This window comes from Sceloporus occidentalis, unplaced genomic scaffold, assembly GCF_023333645.1.
Source record: "Sceloporus occidentalis isolate IW3139 unplaced genomic scaffold, rSceOcc1.0.p SCAF_1, whole genome shotgun sequence".
NCBI classification, from domain to species: domain Eukaryota; kingdom Metazoa; phylum Chordata; class Lepidosauria; order Squamata; family Phrynosomatidae; genus Sceloporus; species Sceloporus occidentalis.
Genome location: NW_028316981.1, coordinates 119,368,793 through 119,386,193, shown reverse-complemented (window position 1 = coordinate 119,386,193; position 17,401 = coordinate 119,368,793). Strand labels below are relative to the sequence as shown.

At 51.3% G+C, this 17,401-nt stretch overlaps 1 protein-coding gene across 2 annotated transcripts; it reads left to right on the top strand.

Annotated features, from left to right (window-relative positions):
- The first annotated feature begins 50 nt into the window (after positions 1-50).
- PET100 (PET100 cytochrome c oxidase chaperone) lies at positions 51-17,073 on the top strand. Of its 2 annotated transcripts, none has more exons than XM_089533320.1 (4): positions 51-183; positions 1,734-1,820; positions 16,532-16,564; positions 16,650-17,073. In XM_089533320.1, exons 1-4 carry the CDS (start codon positions 157-159, stop codon positions 16,725-16,727), a joined length of 225 nt encoding a protein of 74 aa, XP_089389446.1. In that variant the 5' UTR covers positions 51-156; the 3' UTR covers positions 16,728-17,073. The 2 variants fall into 2 exon arrangements, with proteins under 2 accessions (XP_089389446.1, XP_089389456.1); XM_089533330.1 differs by lacking the exon at positions 51-183 and adding an exon at positions 235-961.
- The last annotated feature ends 328 nt before the right edge of the window (positions 17,074-17,401 follow it).

The following is a 17,401-nucleotide window of genomic DNA, read 5'->3' as shown; positions in this document are numbered from 1 at the left end:
ATTGGCCGCCCGAGAGCGAGAGGCGTTCCCCCGCCTCCGGGCGCCATGTTAGTCCCGGGCGCCATCTTGGGGAGGCTTTGGGGCGGAGGGAGGAGCTAATGGCGGAGGCCGGCTGGGAGTCGTCTCTCGTCTGGCAAACAGGCCTCAGGCGCCGCCATGGGAGTGAAGCTGGAGGTGTTCCGGGTCTGTGTCTCAGGGAGGGAGGGAGAAGCGGGAGGGGTTTAGCCGGGGGCTGCATCCACACTGGAGAAATAACCCGGTTTGGCACCGCTTTAACTCTTTCCTGGCTCAAGGGTATGGAATTCTGGGAGTTGGAGTTTGTTGTGGGCCCAGAGCGGAGCTAATATAAATCCATGCTTCTTAGTCGTGCTCCAGATGGAGGACTTTTGGGGGATTCCTCCTGGACAGAAGCTTGAAATGTAGGGCATGCCTTGGAGAAGGAGGACGTCTGGCCATCCTGGTTTAGAGGGGGTTTGACACAAGCCTTCCCCTGAGGAGGCTGAGAGAGTGTGACTTGCCCAAGGTCATCCCAGTGCGTTTCATGGCTGCGCTGGGAGTTGTTGTTGTTGTTATTATTATTATTATTAGTAACCCCGCTCTTTTCCCAGAACTGGGACCCAGAGCAGATCACAATATTAAAAGAACACTACAGTTAAAAACACAGAAAAGTGGTATATGAAACCCGGGTCTCCAGAGTGGAAGTCCAACACTCAAGCCACTGTGCCAGGCAGAGAAGGCTGAAGACCTTGTGAAACTACAAATCCCAGGATGACAATACAGCACTTAAAGTGGTGTCAAACTGCATTACTTCTCCAGTGTAGATGGCCCCTTGAAGAGAGAACCTGTGCTGGACACACACCTTCCCCCCCCCCCCCAAGTGGCTTCGGTTATGGGGTGATATTTTAAGAGCGCTGAGATAAGATTGACAGAGCCGGGCTTTTGGAAACCTTGACCTGATTTAGTAAGGAAATAAATGAATATATGCCTAATTTTAAAATTAACAAAATAAGATAATTTAATAATATTTACAAAACATGGGCAAGGTAGCGTATGGCAGTAGAGAAGAATAAAGAATCTTGTGGCATGTTAGAGACTAACAAGCTTTCATGGGTTGTAATCCACTTTTTGCCCAGGTCATTAATACAATAAAGTACCCAGTATGCTGCTGGTGTTGCTGAGTAAATGTGTCCAGGATGGAGTTGTGCTACTTACTATCTGCCCTTGCCCTGGAGAGCAGCACACAACCCTTCGTGTCGCTATTGGCTGCTTGCTGCTCTGCTTATTCCCGATACAGTCTGGATTTGGTTCGTCAAAAGGTCATGCTAAACGAATTTGTTAGGCTTAAATGAAATGGCTGTTCCCAACAAAAGTAGACTCATTGAATCAATTGTCAAATGGTAATTCACACTTACTTAAATCTTGTTGGTTGAGAGGGGCTACTTTAGTTGGGATACTAAAGACTGGATTTAGGCATTAGTGTTTAAGGTACATGCCATCAGACTGTGTTATTTTTGTTGCAACTGCAAAAACAACAGCACCTTAAGAAATTTAATTTAGGCTGGAATATAGTTTTGTTGTTGCTTTTTGTTCCATAGGATGTTACTCAGTCCCTTTAATAGAAGAGTACAGATGCAGAAGGCTGGATAGAGTTTAACATACTGCAAGTTACCCCTTCATGGTAAATGTAACTAATGCACCTGTATTTGCATCTGACATATCTCCTTTTTCTTTAGATGATGCTGTATTTGTCATTCCCTGTTGCTATGTTCTGGATTTCAAACCAGGCAGAGTATTTTGAAGAATATGTAATCAAACGAAAGGTTAGTGTTCAGCAGTTAGAAAATAGTGTGGACTAGAATAGTGATTTCCAAATCTTCCTGTGTAAATTCCCCCCCTTCCATCTTAAAATAACACCGTTGAATTCAGCTTTGCAATTGGAATAGGGGAAAAAATGTCATTCTTTTATTGCATTTTCCTTGAAACCCATTCTTGGAGTCTGGCTCTGACTAGGGAGATGTGTTCAACTGTGACATTGTCCAGAAGATAGTTTTGACATTGGTTCTGGTTCACCATTTAGCAGGAATATTGGCCTTTTAAATGTTAGAATAACCAAGAAGTTAAGAAATAACAGGAAGTGGGAACTGCAACAAAATATTGTCATGGACCTTCTCCTCAAAACAGTCATTCTGTTCAGGCAGGGTATTCACCTCCTGTGCCTCCCTTTCATGCTCCAACTGACATTCACATTCTGTGGCTACTGAGAATGTCAGGTCCTCATTCTGTTGTTTTTGGTTTGTTTGTTTTTTATTTTACCTCCTGAACATCCCCCCCCCCCCCCATTCAATTGCTTTCAATATATATCTTCTACTACTGTAAACTTGATGCTGATACTTCCATCTTTATTTCTCTGAGTAACTGTAGTCCTAACTTTGCTCTTAGAGATAAGAATAATATTGTTTTAGCATGGGAATCAGAATGTCTGTGTTCTGTTTCAGTTAATAGTTAATTTAACTAAAGGATGCTCTTTCAACATGTTTAACTTTACACATAGGTTCTTTGTGGTTTGTACTGTCTGTCGAACTGCTACAATCCACACTGACAGAATCAGTTCTAGTGCTAACCAACATGTGTCAACAAATATGGAAAACGAAACAGTGGCCAACAGACTGGAAACGTTAAATATACATCCCAGTTTGCAAAAAAGAAAAAAAAAACATTGCAGCAACTATAGGACCATAGCAGGGAATTTTGTTATAGGCAGGGAATATAACAATATAACAAAAGACAAGCCACACCTGGTTCCCCCCGTGGTGGGGCTACCCTCCCCTTAGGTGCCCAGTTTTATTTCCTGCTTTGCTCCTAGCAGGAGGCTTTTTTAAATAGCTAGCCGTTTTCCCAACACAACTGCTTCAGATCAAGAATTTCTTTGGAGCTCCCTGGTCTCTCTTACTTCGCGTTTCTTCCTTCTCCTGGGAATCTTCCTATGGAAAATACCAGAGTAGACGAGGCTGCTGAGGCAACAGAAAGCTCACTCCTCTCCCAGCCCTCCATCCAGGCTGAGCAGCTGGCCAGGGAGCCTGACATTGAGTCGCAGCCAGGGAAGGGTGGTTCCCTCTGCGTTGCTGCTGAGACTTGGGCTCCGCACCGAGCTCATTTAGGGCCGCGGCTGCCGGAGCCTGGAACAACTTCCAATCAACAGGGGGCCCAGGGGTGAGTACCTCCTTCCCCTTCCATGCTCCACGAATCCCCAGACTTTGCTGGCCTGGTTAAGTCTATTTTTGACCAGGAAGCGGCCGCTTACCTGAGGGGCACTTTATCTGGGCCTATGCCTTCTAATAGCCCTCAACTGCTCCCTTTGGGACCCCTGGAGGCTTCCCCCCTGGACCTCTCTGGCCAGAATTCAGAGTCTTCCAGAGCTGCTTTCCCTTTCAGCGGGACATCTCTGGATTGGGGAGATCTGGGTTCAGCTTCCCCCTTCTCCTCCATCCAGGGCCTCCACCGGGTGGACTCCTTCCGGCTGCCCAGTGCGCTGGAGACCCGGCTGACCGCCTAGCCTTTGCCAGGCCTGGATGGGGCCTATAGCCCCTCATGCCTATCCTTACTTCCAGTTCATCCCCCCTGGGATCCTGGTCAGCGGTTCGGGGCTGCAGCCGCAGTTGGGCCGCTAGCAGCCATGGAGGCCTCTGTGCTGCCTTCCCAGGCAGCAGTCACCACTTGGGCCTTGCACATGGCGGCCACCATTTTGACCGGGCCATGGACGGAGGCCATCTTGACCACGTGGGCAACCATCTTCCCAGCCCACGTGGAGGTGGCCATCTTGGCTCCACCAGTGGGGGCCGCCATATTTCCTCCACCAGAGAGGGAGGGCCTTCACAGGGGGTGTCCCCCGCTCCCAACACCCCTGCCAACATGGTAGCCCTGCAAGATCTCCCCATCGGGAACAAGTGGGGCCGTGACATCCAGGAGGGAGTCCTTGTCCCATCCGATTCTGAGGCAGATGATGCAATGGCACGCCCTGCCAAACAACCAAGGGTAAGCGGGGGTGTTAAGGTTCTCCCCACTACGCATGAGAGGGACCAGGCAGGGGTGGCCACCAATTATGTTGAGGAGGGCGAGCTTTCTGGTGAGGAACTAGAGGAGGAGTGGGAGGCTCCCCAGTCCTCTGCACACCTTTTCTGGTCAGGATTTTCCCAGGCTCCTCAAAAAGACCATTAAGGCTCTGGGCATCCAAAATTCCCGGTAGAGCAGGCCATCCACCACCACGAACTTGCTGCGGGCTGAAGTGGTCTGCGACTCACTCCTCGCCAAGGACCACGCTGCTTGCAGTGTTGGGTCTGAGAGTTGCTCTTTCTGGAACTGTTCCTTAGAGATTGGAACCGGCTGCTCCTCCACAGAGGGTAGAGCAGGGAGTTCTCCAGTTGTAGGGGAAGTGTTGTCCCCATTTGGGGCAGGAGTTGGCGCCATAGCGTCCGCTGGTGGCGACATATCCCGTTGTGGTTCAGGGACATCCTGTGGCTGTGGTTGCTGCGTAGCGGCCACGGCTGCTGGGACCACATCCCTCTCCCCTCCCTCAGTTAGGGGTGTTGGAGGATGAGAGACTGGTATGGACATACCATGTTCGCCCTGGCGGACCACATCTGTCCGAGGAGCCTCCTGTGGTGCACTGGCATGACTGGGCCTCCCGGGTTCGCTGCGGCATCGCTTTGGTCTGGGACGGCACGGGGAACTCCGCTGCGCCTCCTGGACATGGCGGTGCAAGTCCTCCCCCACAAACGCAGGGCATTCGTAGTCATCGTATACTGCAAAAGTCCAGTGTCCTGCCCATCCTTTGTATCGAATGGGGACACGTGCCGTGGGCAGCCAGCCCGGTGGTGCCCTGAAGCCTTTGACCAGCACTTTGGTATCTTCATTGATGAGGTCAGGATCCACGAAGGATCGATGCAAAGCGGAGATTTGTGCGCCCGAATCTCTGTATGCAATGACTTCCTTGTCACCCACCCACAGGGTGTGTCTTTGGTGTATTGGAATCATGGAGGGATCAGGATCAACTGGAGCGCCAAACTCAGTCCCGTGCGCTTGAGCTTGAGCCAGAGCATTAATCGTGCTCGGCTTCTGTGTGCATTGAGCCCTCATATGCCCAAGTTGTCCACAAGAGAAACATTTGGTCGCTTCTTTGTTCTTGGGTCTTCCCTGTGAAGACGATGAGGGTTGTTGAGATGCTTGCGGTTGAGAAGGCTGAGCCTGGCGAGGCGGTTGTGTCGGATTAGGCGTAGCGGCCTTGGGTGGTAGAGCCTGCGAGTTGTCCTTGCGTGGGAAGTGATGAGCTGGCAGGGGTTTCTTGGGATGGCCTGCATTGGGCAATGCAGGCAGGTCCCCTCTAAACTCCCGGTACCGGCATGCCGCCTGTGCTGCCTGTTGCATGTCGCTAGGATTCTTGTCCAGCACATATTGGACCACCTCCGGGGGATAATGTGCGAGGAACTGCTCCAAGTCAATGAGGAAGCAGATTGCTTCCACTGTGGTTGCCTTAGTTACTTGAAACCAAAGCTCCCTTCTCTGTTGGACTGCATAAGCCAGGTCGAAGTTGGATGAATTCGGTTTCCTGTCCGTTTGTCTGAAGCGTCTCCTCGCCGCCTCCGGGGTGAGACCAAGGCGTTGTCAAGCCCTTTCCACAAAGAGGTGGAAATTCTGCTCATCCTCCAGTGCCATGCTGGCGTCAACGTCGCGAAGCATTCCGGACAGCTGCGGGCGAAGCTCATTCATGTACTGGTCCTCTTGAACACCGTGGTGCCTGCACACCCGCTGAAAACTCTCCAAGAAACTCTCAAAGTCATCGTCGTCCTTGTAGGTGGGGAAGCGCCAGTGTCGCCCTTCATCACGCACCAGCAGCGGCGCTTGTGGCTGGGCTGGGTTGCGGCCAGCACGTAGTTCTGCCACTTGGCGTTGCAATTCCTCGTTCTGCGCTGTCAGCTGGCGCTGTCGTTCCTCCGCATCCTGGCGTCGTTGTTCTGCGTCCTGACGGCGCTGTTCAGCCATGTCGCGTTGCATCTCCTCGTTGCGCCGTTGCATCTCCGAGAACATTTTCCGCTGCATGTCTGTGAACATTGTCATCATGTGAGTCCACACATCCACGTGGGTTGGGGATGGTGGGCTTGGAGACGGAGAAGCAGCTGTCTCTTCCTCCCTTGAGGTGTGTTGGGTTTCATCAGCCATGGTAGTGACCTTGCCAGAGCGCAGGTGCATAGACTAAACAACTAACTATAAAGTATAACGCGAAAGGGCTAATAAAAAAAAACACACAATGGCTTGCATGAATTGAGCATGCAGAACAGCCGGTCTGCTGTGAGTCAGAGAGGGAAGAGGGAGAAGAACACAAGCAGCTCGAGCTAGCTTCCCTCCCTGCAGTTCTCCGACTCTACCACTAGGTGCTGCTCCCAGGTGTCAGTAGCCACAGGAAAAAAATGGTCTTTTTAAAGCCCACTGACCCCTCCTTTCCTTTAACCAGAGAAAAGAAACAGCCCCTCCTTGAATGGGCTAAAAGTCCCCCTCCCCTTTCTTGGTCAGAAAGAAAGAGAAAGACCACAGAAACAGGAAATTCACCTTTTGGTCCTGCAAAGAGGCCAAGCACTAAATGCCACCTTTGATTGCCCTTTGCCAGCCAGACAAGAGGATCAAAGGGATCTCTGTGTTGCCCCTAGCAACTCCTCCTTGATTCTCTCCTCCCCTTCACTTGGAGAGAGAGAAAAGAGAGAGAAAAAAAAATCACTGGCGACTTTGCAATTTCTTTGTCTCCAGCACACCTTTAGCAAAGTGATCAGATCACAGCTTTTTAGCAAGCTTGATCTCTGCCTGTTAGGTTTAAAGGGATGCTGTGGGCAAAGCCACCCCCCTTTTCTGCAAACAGCTCAAACACACACACAGGCAACAGGAGCCACCTGACCCTACCCCCTCCTATCACCAAGGAGAGAGAGCAGGAAAGAAAAGCAAAAACCCAAGCCTCGTTCAGTTTGAAAAGGGTCTCCTCACCCCAGAGCAAAGAACAGAGTAACATCGAGTAAAAGAGCCAGCACTATTTCTCCTTAACCCTTCGTCAGTCGAGCACAAGGGAGAGAGTGTGGAGAGAGATAGAAAGAGAGAAGAGAACTTCTTCAGAGCATCAAACTGAAAGCCATCTCATCTCCAAAGTTTCTAACAGTCCGAAATCACCAACCGCTGCCAACCATGTGATGATCCCTGAGGGCAAAGCCCTGTGCGTGACTATTACTCTCAGGGGATCCCTTTTAAAAAAAGAACTTTTTGCTGCCACCACCCAGTGAATGAACTATGACTATTTTTATACGTAGCTCCACAGCTACACCCCCCCCCCCCACACACACACACTGGGACTTGTGAGGGATAGAGAGAGAGAGATCTAGTTTCCTTTCTTGCTAATCCAGAGCAATCAGTAGCCGAGTTAAGGCGCGTGTACAGGAGCAGAGAGACAGCAGATGCTTTTTAAGAAAGAAGTTTATTTTAAAAAGGGATAGAATAGGATAGAAAGAATTTATATCACTCTTGCAAAGCCCCCTTGCCTTGCAGGTCAAAGAACATAGTTATAGAGTTCATTCCACACAAGCCATTGTTGAAAATAACAAAAGGCCTAAACGCACTAAGCTAACACATTCCTAACTACTCACGGATTGATGGGATTTGTAGTCCTTTTGAGTTCCTGGATGCAGCTAGGGCCCCTTGCCTCTCGACCTGCATTCCCCTGAGTCTGTGTCTCCCAGATTCCAAGAGACACCATCTGGTTCCCCCCAGGAGAGAGCAAAAGGGAGAGACAAAGAACCTCATGGCCGCAAAGGGCCTTTTAAAGATTTCCCATAGAAAGTTCTTGAATCTCGCGGTCCTACTCTCTGATTGGTCAGTTAGACCTTACATCAGTTATGATGCCACAGCTCATTAGCATGTGATGTCATCTCTCATTAGCATGTACCTCCTCCCAGATTAACCCTTTGTAGTTCAGGAGAAGTCCTCAGGTGACTGGAGGACCAGTCATCACAGCATCTCTGCCCCCTTGGAGCCTCAGCCCCTTCCCGATGGTGACCTCCCAAGGTTAGGGGAAGACTTGTTCTCCACTACTGCCCCAGCTAGCCTAGAGATCCCCTGTCCTGCAAATCTAATGCAGGTCATCAGTGACGAATGGCACAGACCAACAGTAAATGGATCGTGCCCTGGGATAGTTTTAAAAACCTCTACAACTTCCCCTGTGCCATCATGGACAAACTTCAGATACCCTTAGTTGATGCCCCTGTCTCTGCCCTAGTGTCCTCCACTATTTTTGCCAAGGATGGTGAGGACAGCTTAAAAATCTCCAAGGATAAAAAGGCTGAGTCAGCCTTAAAAAAGGCCCATGAAGCCATGTCAATTGCTATCAGGGCAGCTGCTGCTGCCTCTATGATGGCCAGGGTGTCCCTCCAGTGGTCACATGAGCTTTTACATCAGGTCCCCCTTCAGGATACCCGACTAAGTCAGAGTCTTAACAAGATCTCCCTTGCCTCAGCCTAGATGGCTAATGGGACCCTAGACGCATTACAGTACTGTGCAAGGGCCCAGTGGTGGCAGTGGTAGTTGGTTACCAGCTGTGGCTTAAAAACTGGAACGTGGACGCTAAATCTAAACAGAACCTAACGTTTACACCAGGGGTTCCCAACCTGGGGGTTGCGCAACCCTTTCTCGGGGGTTGCCAGGTTGGGAATCCCCCCGCCTCCCCCTCCCCTTGTCCCCACTGGTGCCGGCGCTGGAGCAGGCACTGCATGGGAAAAAGGGGAAGGGGCGGGGCTCCCTCCTTTCCCTTCTCCCTGTGAGTGCCCACGCTGGCGCAGCCACCCACGGGGAGGAAGGGACGGGGGGCACGCCTCCTCCTTTTCCCTCCCTTCCCGCAGGTGCAGCCACCCATGGGGAGGAAGGGACGGGTGGGGGCCGCCTCCTCCTTCTCCCTTCCTTCCCGCAGGTGCAGCCACCCGCGGGGAGGAAGGGATGGTGGGGGCCTTCTCCTCTCCCTTCCTTCCCGCGGGTGCAGCCACCCGTGGGGAGGAAGGGACGGGGGGGCGCCTCCTCCTCTACTCCCCGGGGCTGCCAGGCAACTGTGGGGAGAAGGGGACAGGACTACAAGCCCCAGCGGGCTTTGCGGCTGGAGGTCCCGCCCCTTTTCCTTCAGCGGCCTCTAATTGGTTGGGAGGCTGGGAAGGGGCAGGACTTCCGGACACAAAGCCCGCTGGGGATTGTAGGCGGCCGAAAGTCCCGCCCTTTCCCAGTCTCCCAACCGATCAAGGAGGCCGCGGGCGGGACTTTTGTCCCCAATGGGGGTCGCGGCCCAACAAAGGTTGGGAACCACTGGTTTACACCCTTCCTGGGAGCTAAGCTCTTTGGGGAATCCCTGGATCAAGTACTAGTAGAAGACAAAGACAAAAAGACATTTCTCCCAGGGGGGGCATAAGAGTCAAGATACAAACAGGTCAAAGTCTAGGTGCCAGTTTTTTCGAGGCTCTAGGGCCTCCTTCCCCTCCTCATCCTCCTCTCAGGCCAGGGACTCCAGACCCTTCAAGCAGCGATGGGGAGAGTCCAAGTTCCAGCCTAAACAACAGTGACAGTCTGGCTTCTCCAAAGGCCAGGGAGGTGCTGCCAAGAGCTCAAGACCCAACCAGCAAGACTGACAGGGTGCCTCCAAGTGGGGGGCAGGCTCCAGGACTTTGTAGAGGCTTGGGTTCTAGACACCCTCAGTTTCAGCTACAAGATAGACTTCTTCCACTGGCCCCATGACAGATTCATCCCGTCACCCAAGTCAAGAAGTCCGGAAAAACATCGCCTCCTGCTGGAAGCCATCAGAGAATTGCTCCGATTGGGGGCGATAGAGCCTGTAAGACAAAAGAAGTTCTGCATGGAGACCCTGTGCTCCATCCTTGAGTCAATACAGCCGGGAGACTTTCTGTCGTCGCTGGACCTGTGGGATGCCTGTTTCCACATCCCGGTCCATCAAGACTTTCAAGGCTACTTCCGCTTCACGTACAACAACCAAGACTTTCAATACAAAGTCCTACCCTTTGGTCTGTCCTCAGCAGCCAGGGTCTTTACCAAGGTCATGGTGGCTCTGGTGGCCCATTGGAGGGGGTGTGGCCTACATGTCTATCCTTACTTGGACAATCTTTTGGTCAGGTCAATTTCTTTCCAGCAGGGCCAGAGGGACGTCGACCAGATCCTCAAATTACTGGACTGCCATGGCTGCCTGGTGAACCAGGCCAAAAGCTCCTTGGTTCTAGCTCAGTGCATCTATCAGCTGGGTTCCTGGATCGACACAGCAGAGGGCCTGGTCTCCCTGCCCCAGGACAGGAGGGAGACTATTGTCAAGACAGTTCATATGGTCCTCAGACAGCCCAACGTCAGCCTGTCAACGCTAGCCCAACTTCAGAGAATGATGATAACCACCATGGATTGCCTACCAAGGGTCCGCTTTCATGCCAGACACCTTCAATGGCTCCTGCTGCCACATTAGGAGGCCATAGCCCAAAAAGATCACGGATCCTCAGGAGGTGCGGGACTTGCTTCAATTATGGATTTCCCCGGCCATCCTCAGAGGCTGGCCCATATGGAAATCAGTGCTGATACAGATTACGACAGTCGTGAGCCTGAGGGGATGGGGGGCCCACTGTGGCCACCTCATAGCCTAGGGAAGGTGGTCCGAGGAAGAGAGGACCAACAGCATCAACTGGTTAGAGCTGAGGGCAGTCCAGCTGGCCCTCCAGGCCTTCTCCTCGGAGGTCAGAGGGACCTTGGTGCTAGTCCGGACCAACAATGTCACCACGAAGGCTCACCTAAATCGAGAGGGAGGCATGAGGTCGGAGTCCTTGATGGTCGAGTCCAGACTCCTTTTCCAATGGATGGAAGTCAACCTGCTGAGCCTCAAGCCAGAACACCTGAGGGGAGAACTCAATTCAAGAGCCGACTGGCTCAGCAGGACGATGTGGACCAGGGAGAGTGGAATCTTCATCTGGATGTCTTCCAGGAGATTGTGGCCAGGCTGGGCCGACCCCAGATGGACATGTTTGCCTCCCCTGCAAACGCGAAGTTGCCGAGGTTCATCTCACCCTACATGACAGAGGGAGCTGAGGCCTTCAACGCTCTCAACCTCAGGTGGCCGAACGCCCTGGTCTACGCCTTTCCTTCAATCTCGATCCTGTGAAGAGTCCTTGCCAAAATACGAGAAGAAGGCACAAAGGTGATTCTGGTGGCTCCACAGTGGCCAAGGCAAGCTTGGTTCTCAGAGATCAGGGACATGACGTCGGACAGCCTCAGCCTCCTGCTATCCCAGGGCCAAGTGTTCCATCCGGATCTGGCTTGGCTCTGCCTTCGCGCCTGGAGGTTGAACAGCAGATGCTAGAGGGCTGTGGATATTCCTCTAAAGTGACTGAATCGATCCTGGCCTCCAGGCGCCCATCAACCAACAGGATTTATTAATATACTTTCAGAACATTCCACAGATGGTGCAAGCTCAAGAAGATAAATCCGTCCAGCTTCTCCTTGTCAGATCTGCTCCAGCTCCTCCAAGATGGCATCGATCAGGGGCTGAGACCTAACACCATCAAGAGACAGGTGGCAGCAATTATGTCGATTCTCCCACACAAAAAGGCGACTAGGCTGTCCATCCATCCACACATCAAGAGACTTCTCAAGGGGGTTACCAACAATGCACCCCCAATGAGACACCGCTTCCCATCTCTGGACCTCCACCTGGTCCTCAAGGCGCTGATGGTGGCCCCTTTTGAACCGCTGAAAGAGACATCACTTAAACACCTCTCCTGGAAGGTCCTGTTTCTCATGGCCATCACATCGGCCCATCATGTTTCCGAATTGGGGCCCCCGTCCATTAGAGAAGGCCTCTGCACCTTCTGCATGGGACACTGTAGTGATGCGACCTGACCTGTCCTTCATTCTGAAGGTCAACTCGACATTACACGTCTCACAAGAAATCTTGCTACCATCATTCTGTCCCCATCCACAAAAAAAGCTTGAAAAGATATGGCACTCTCTTGATGCAAGAAGAGCCATTAAGATCTACATCAAGAGGACCAACGCCTTCAGGCGTTCAGTCTTTCTGTTTGTCTTCTTCAGCCACCGATCCCTGGGAACCAAGGTTTCTTCCTCCACCCTTAGCAGGTGGATCAGGGACTGTGTAGGGGCCTGTTACCACACACTGGACTTACCACCCCCAGCTGGGGTGGTGGCCCATTCCACCAGGAGTGCAGCAACTTCTGCGGCCCTGGTGACCTCTGCCTCGCTAGCAGAGATTTGCAGAGCGGCAATTTGAAAGTCTCCCTCCACTTTTGTTAGGCATTATAAGCTTGACCTCTTTCAGTCCGCGGAGGTGGCCTTTGGGAGACAGGTGCTTCAGCAGGTGGTGCTTGGATCTTCCGCCTTCTAACCGCACTTCCCTCCCAGATCTGGGGGGGGCCTTTGGTAAATCCCGCGTTTTCAGGAGGATGGGACCTTGTCTGCTGGGAAGAGGAACATTGGTACTTACCTGTGATACGTTCATTTCCAGCAGATAAGGTCCCATCATCCTGACCATCCTTTGGTGCTGGCAGTGCATCCAGGCTCCACCTGGTGGGCAATATTGCCTACCTCTACTGTTTGCCTTCTTTCTGGTTAAAGTTCTCAGTTGAGTGTTTAATAAAGGTTGTTTGTGTTTTCAAGGTAACGGTTGGCTATATGGCCTTTCTTCTGATTGGCTGGCTATTGACTGGGTTCCTAAGGGGAGGGTAGCCCCTCCCATGGGGGAACCAGGTGTGGCTTGTCTTTTGTTATATTTGCCTATAGGAGCTAAATGGGAGGAGCTACCCACATTTTCACGGATGATTTTATATGATAAAATATAAATGATAAAGCCATTGCGGACTCTTAGGAGGGAGGGAGATTGAAGAGAGGGTGTGCTGTTAGTACTGTCAGGAGACTGTTGGACATGGTGTGCACTTGGCTTGGTGAGGGAAAGGGAGACGTGGCTGTGTTGAGCGGGGCTCCTATTGGAGTAGTGTGGGGCAGGGGGAGATATAGCGGTAGGAGAGTGGAGTCATTCCGCAAGGGAAGGCGGGATTGATGCGTAATATCTATCCCACCTTCCATCCACTCTCCTAGCCAAAGAGGTCTGAGGGTCAGTCCAACTGTACCACAAACCCTGTCTCTGCTCCTGTGCAATGCCAGGTCTGTAAAGAATAAGACCCACATAATATATGATCTCGTGGATGATAAGAACTGCGACCTGGCTTGCATTACTGAGACCTGGCTTGGGCCTGAGAGTGAAGCGGTGTGGGCACAGGCCCTCCCTGCCGGGTACTCAGTTATGGACCAGATCAGGGTAAGTGGGCGGGGGGGGGGGGGAGTCGCCTTCATCTATAAGAACACCTTCTCCTTGACCAGGAACCATGTCCGCCAGACAGACTATATCGAGTGTATATACCTGACCCTGAAGGCCAGGGACAGGTTAGGGATTCTGTTGGTCTACAGGCCACCCCGTGCGCTAACAGACTCCCTGGCCGAGCTGACACAGCTAGTCTCGGAGCTGGTGCTGGAGTCCCCCAGGCTTCTTGTCCTGGGGGACCTCAACATCCCCTTTGAGGCCGGTTTTGTTCCAACTGGTACGGCTCGGGTATTCATGGCTACCATGACTGCCATGGGCCTGTCCCAATTGGTCTCAGGGCCCACGCATTCTGCTGGTAATACACTTGATGTTGTCTTCTGTAGGGACATGGAGTCTCCGTGGGCAGAGGTAACCAATATCTCTGCCCTGTCATGGACGGATCATTTCTTGGTCGAGGCTAGCATCAAGGCTACCACCCAGATCCCCCCCCCGGGGGTGGCGGACCTATTAGGATGGTCCATCCTCAAAGGTTGATGGAACCCAAAAGGTTCCAGGAAGCCCTAGAGGGTTATTTGGTTGGAACTGACGGCGATTCTGTTGATGCCCTGACTAACATCTGGGATACTGATCTCTCCAGGGCTATACACAGCATCGCTCCCAAGTGTCCTTTCTGGCCTGCTTCCAATAAAAATCCCTGGTATACGGAAGATCTCAGGGCAAGGAAGCGGGCTGTGCAACGACTAGAGCACAAATGGCAGACACATCAGGACTTAGCCGACAAGACACTCCTAGAGTCTCATTTGCAGGCCTACGGAGTAGCAATAGGTGCAGCCAAGAACTTGTTCTTTGCTGCACGTATTGTGTCCGCGGAGTCGCCTCCGGCAGAGCTGTTCAGGGTTGTGAGAGAGCTCACTCAACTAGCTCCCTCCCTGAACCCACTATTGGAGCCATCTAAAGCCTGCTGTGACGAGTTTAACAACTTCTTCGGGGATAAAATTTCTTGCTGTTATTGGTTCAGAATCAAGAATAGAGGCGTCCAGAGCTTCCGTGGACTCAGTTATACTGGATCATTTTGAGTCTGTAAGTAGCGAGGATGTGGACAGGATCCTCAGTAGCGTTAGGAAGACGACGTGCTCTCTCGATCCCTGTCCTTCATGGCTGGCAGTTCAAGGGGGAACGGTGATAACTGAGATGTTGCGCCGAATTGTCAATTCATCTCAGGGAGGGCCGATTGCCATCTAGTTTAAAAACGGCCATTGTGAAACCCTTATTAAAAAAACCCTCCCTTGACCCCCTAATTCGAAATAATTATCGGCCTGTTTCACTGCTGCCATTTCTAGGGAAGGTGATCGAGAGAGCGGTTGCCTCCCAGCTACAGGGGGTCTTGAAGGATACGGATTATCTGGACCCATTTCAAACCGGCTTCCGGGCGGACTATGGGGTTGAGACTGCCATGGTCGCCTTAGTCGATGATCTCCGTCTGGGCATGGACAGGGGTAGCGTGTCCCTGTTAGTGCTCTTGGACATCTCTGCGGCCTTTGATACCATCGACCATGGTATCCTTCTGGATCGCCTGGGGGAGTTGGGTATTGGGGGCACTGTTCTGCAGTGGTTCCGTTCCTACCTCTCAGGCAGATTCCAGATGGTGGAGCTGGGGGACTGTCGCTCCGATAAGAGGGGGCTTACATCTGGGGTCCCTCAGGGAGCGATTTTGTCCCCTATGCTATTCAACATTTATATGAAGCCGCTGGGAGAGATCATCCGGAGACACGGGGCGCGGTGTTATCAGTACGCTGATGACACCCAAATAGTCTTCTCTCTGTCTCCGACTGATGCAGTGTCTAGGGATGGCATCTCTCCACTCAATGCCTGTCTGGAGTCGATAATGGGCTGGATGAGGGAAAATAGACTCAGCCTGAATCCAGAGAAAACGGAAGTACTTGTGATAGGCTCCCTGGGTCCCGGGAAGGAAATTTGTCCACCCGTCCTGAATGGGGTCACGCTCCCCGTGAAGGACACAGTTCGCAGTCTAGGGGTGCTTCTGGACTCGTCGCTTCACCTGACTCCTCAGGTGGATGCGATAGTTAGAAGTGCCTGTTATCAGCTTCGGCTGATACGCCAGCTGTGACCCTTCCTGGGTCGGGGGGACCTTGAAACAGTGGTACATGCACTGGTAACCTCTCAACTTGATTTCTGTAATGCGCTCTACATGGGGCAACCCTTGTACCAAACTCGGAAGCTACAGTTGGTTCAGAATATGGCAGCAAGACTGGTCACTGGCAGCTCCAGGGCCAGCCACATAACACCTATATTGAAAGATGTGCATTGGCTGCCAATCCGCTTCCGGGCACAATACAAGGTGTTGGTTGTTACCTATAAAGCCCTAAATGGCTTGGGCCCAGAGTACTTGGAGGACTGCCTCTCCCCATATAATCCGCCCTGTACTCTCAGGTCGGGTGGGAGACAACTTTTGAGAGTTCCTAAGGTGAAATATACAGCGTCTGCACATAGGGCTTTTTCTGTTTCGGCCCCGCGGACTTGGAACTCTCTCCCTGACGTGCTCCGCTCGGCCCCCTCCCTCGAGTCTTTTAAGAAAAATCTCAAGACTTACCTCTTCCGCCAAGCTTTCCCCCACATGTCCTAATCACTATTTTTCTCCTGTGTATTGTGTGTATTGTATTGATTGAATTGTCTGATTGTTTTTTAACTGGTTTTAATGATTGAATGATGCATTTTAATTGATGTATTGTACTGTTTAATATGGGGGACTTTTGCTAATGTAACTTGTATTTTATTATTCTGTAAACCGCCATGATCGAAGGAACGGCGGTATATAAAGACTCATTCATTCATCAGCTGGAAATGAACGTATCACAAGTAAGTACCAACATTCCTTTTTCTGCGCTCCTTTGGCACTGCAACATCTGGATGTAGTGCCAGAGGAGCACTGTGATGCTGCCTGCTGTGTGGTACAGCGCATAGCATCACACCAGCCTGGGGCGGAGTGGGGTGTGCATCGTGCAAACGCCACACCCCCACTTCGCCTCTAGGCTGTCCTTAAAGGCCTGTACATGCTGTCACTCTCTCAGAGCTCGCCATCCCTATAATTAAATGATTTCCTTCTTCATCTTTTTCCCACAGAGGGAGATCTATCCACCTGAAGACGATTACCAGGTAAATATGTCCCAGCTATGAATAGTGTTGTTGTATGTCTGGGAGAACAGATTTCTGGTGGAAGTGACACTTATATCTTTGCCAGAGAAAAGAGCTGGAAGACTTCAAAGAGCGTATGAGAAAGAAACGGGAAGAACGGCTACTGCAGATGGCAAAAGAATAATGGTGCAGCCTGTTCTATGTACATTTTGAAGCACTCTCAAGAAAGTTGCCATCACTAGTCTCCTCTTGACTTTAAATCAATTCTGCTATTTCTAAAGACTGGATGACAGAATGAAGGGACTTGCAGTGCAGTTCTACATGGTATATTTCCTAGCAGAAATTCTATGTCTGTTAGTTCCTCACGGCATTTCTGGGCTTAAATTGGGGAGGGGGAAAAATGACATGGTTTAGAGTCAACTGTTTCTATCTTGATGTTCTGCCTCTTGCCATGTGCACCTATTGAACCTTTGCCTCAGTTTGACATTTACCTCATGTCAGTCGCTAAATAAAAGCACTATGTAAGAAGACTGTGTTGTCTGAGGTGCACATTGTGTTTCACTGGTATTAGCAGATAAATAATAGTCTACCATCATTTCATCCACCAATAGGAGACTAGCCACAACTCTTGCCACCTCTATCACCCCAACCAAATAAGTTACCAACACAGCAACTAGCAGCTCAGCCTGTCAGGGATTTGAAGGGTTAAAACACAGCACACAGGGAAATGCTTGATGTGTGTGTGTGTTTGGCCATGAGCATTCAGCAGAGTGGCAAGGCTGATCAGCACAACTGAAGCTCATTGGCTCAAGGACACTTCAGTGTCCAAGTGCACGTAGCCATGGATGATGAAACCAT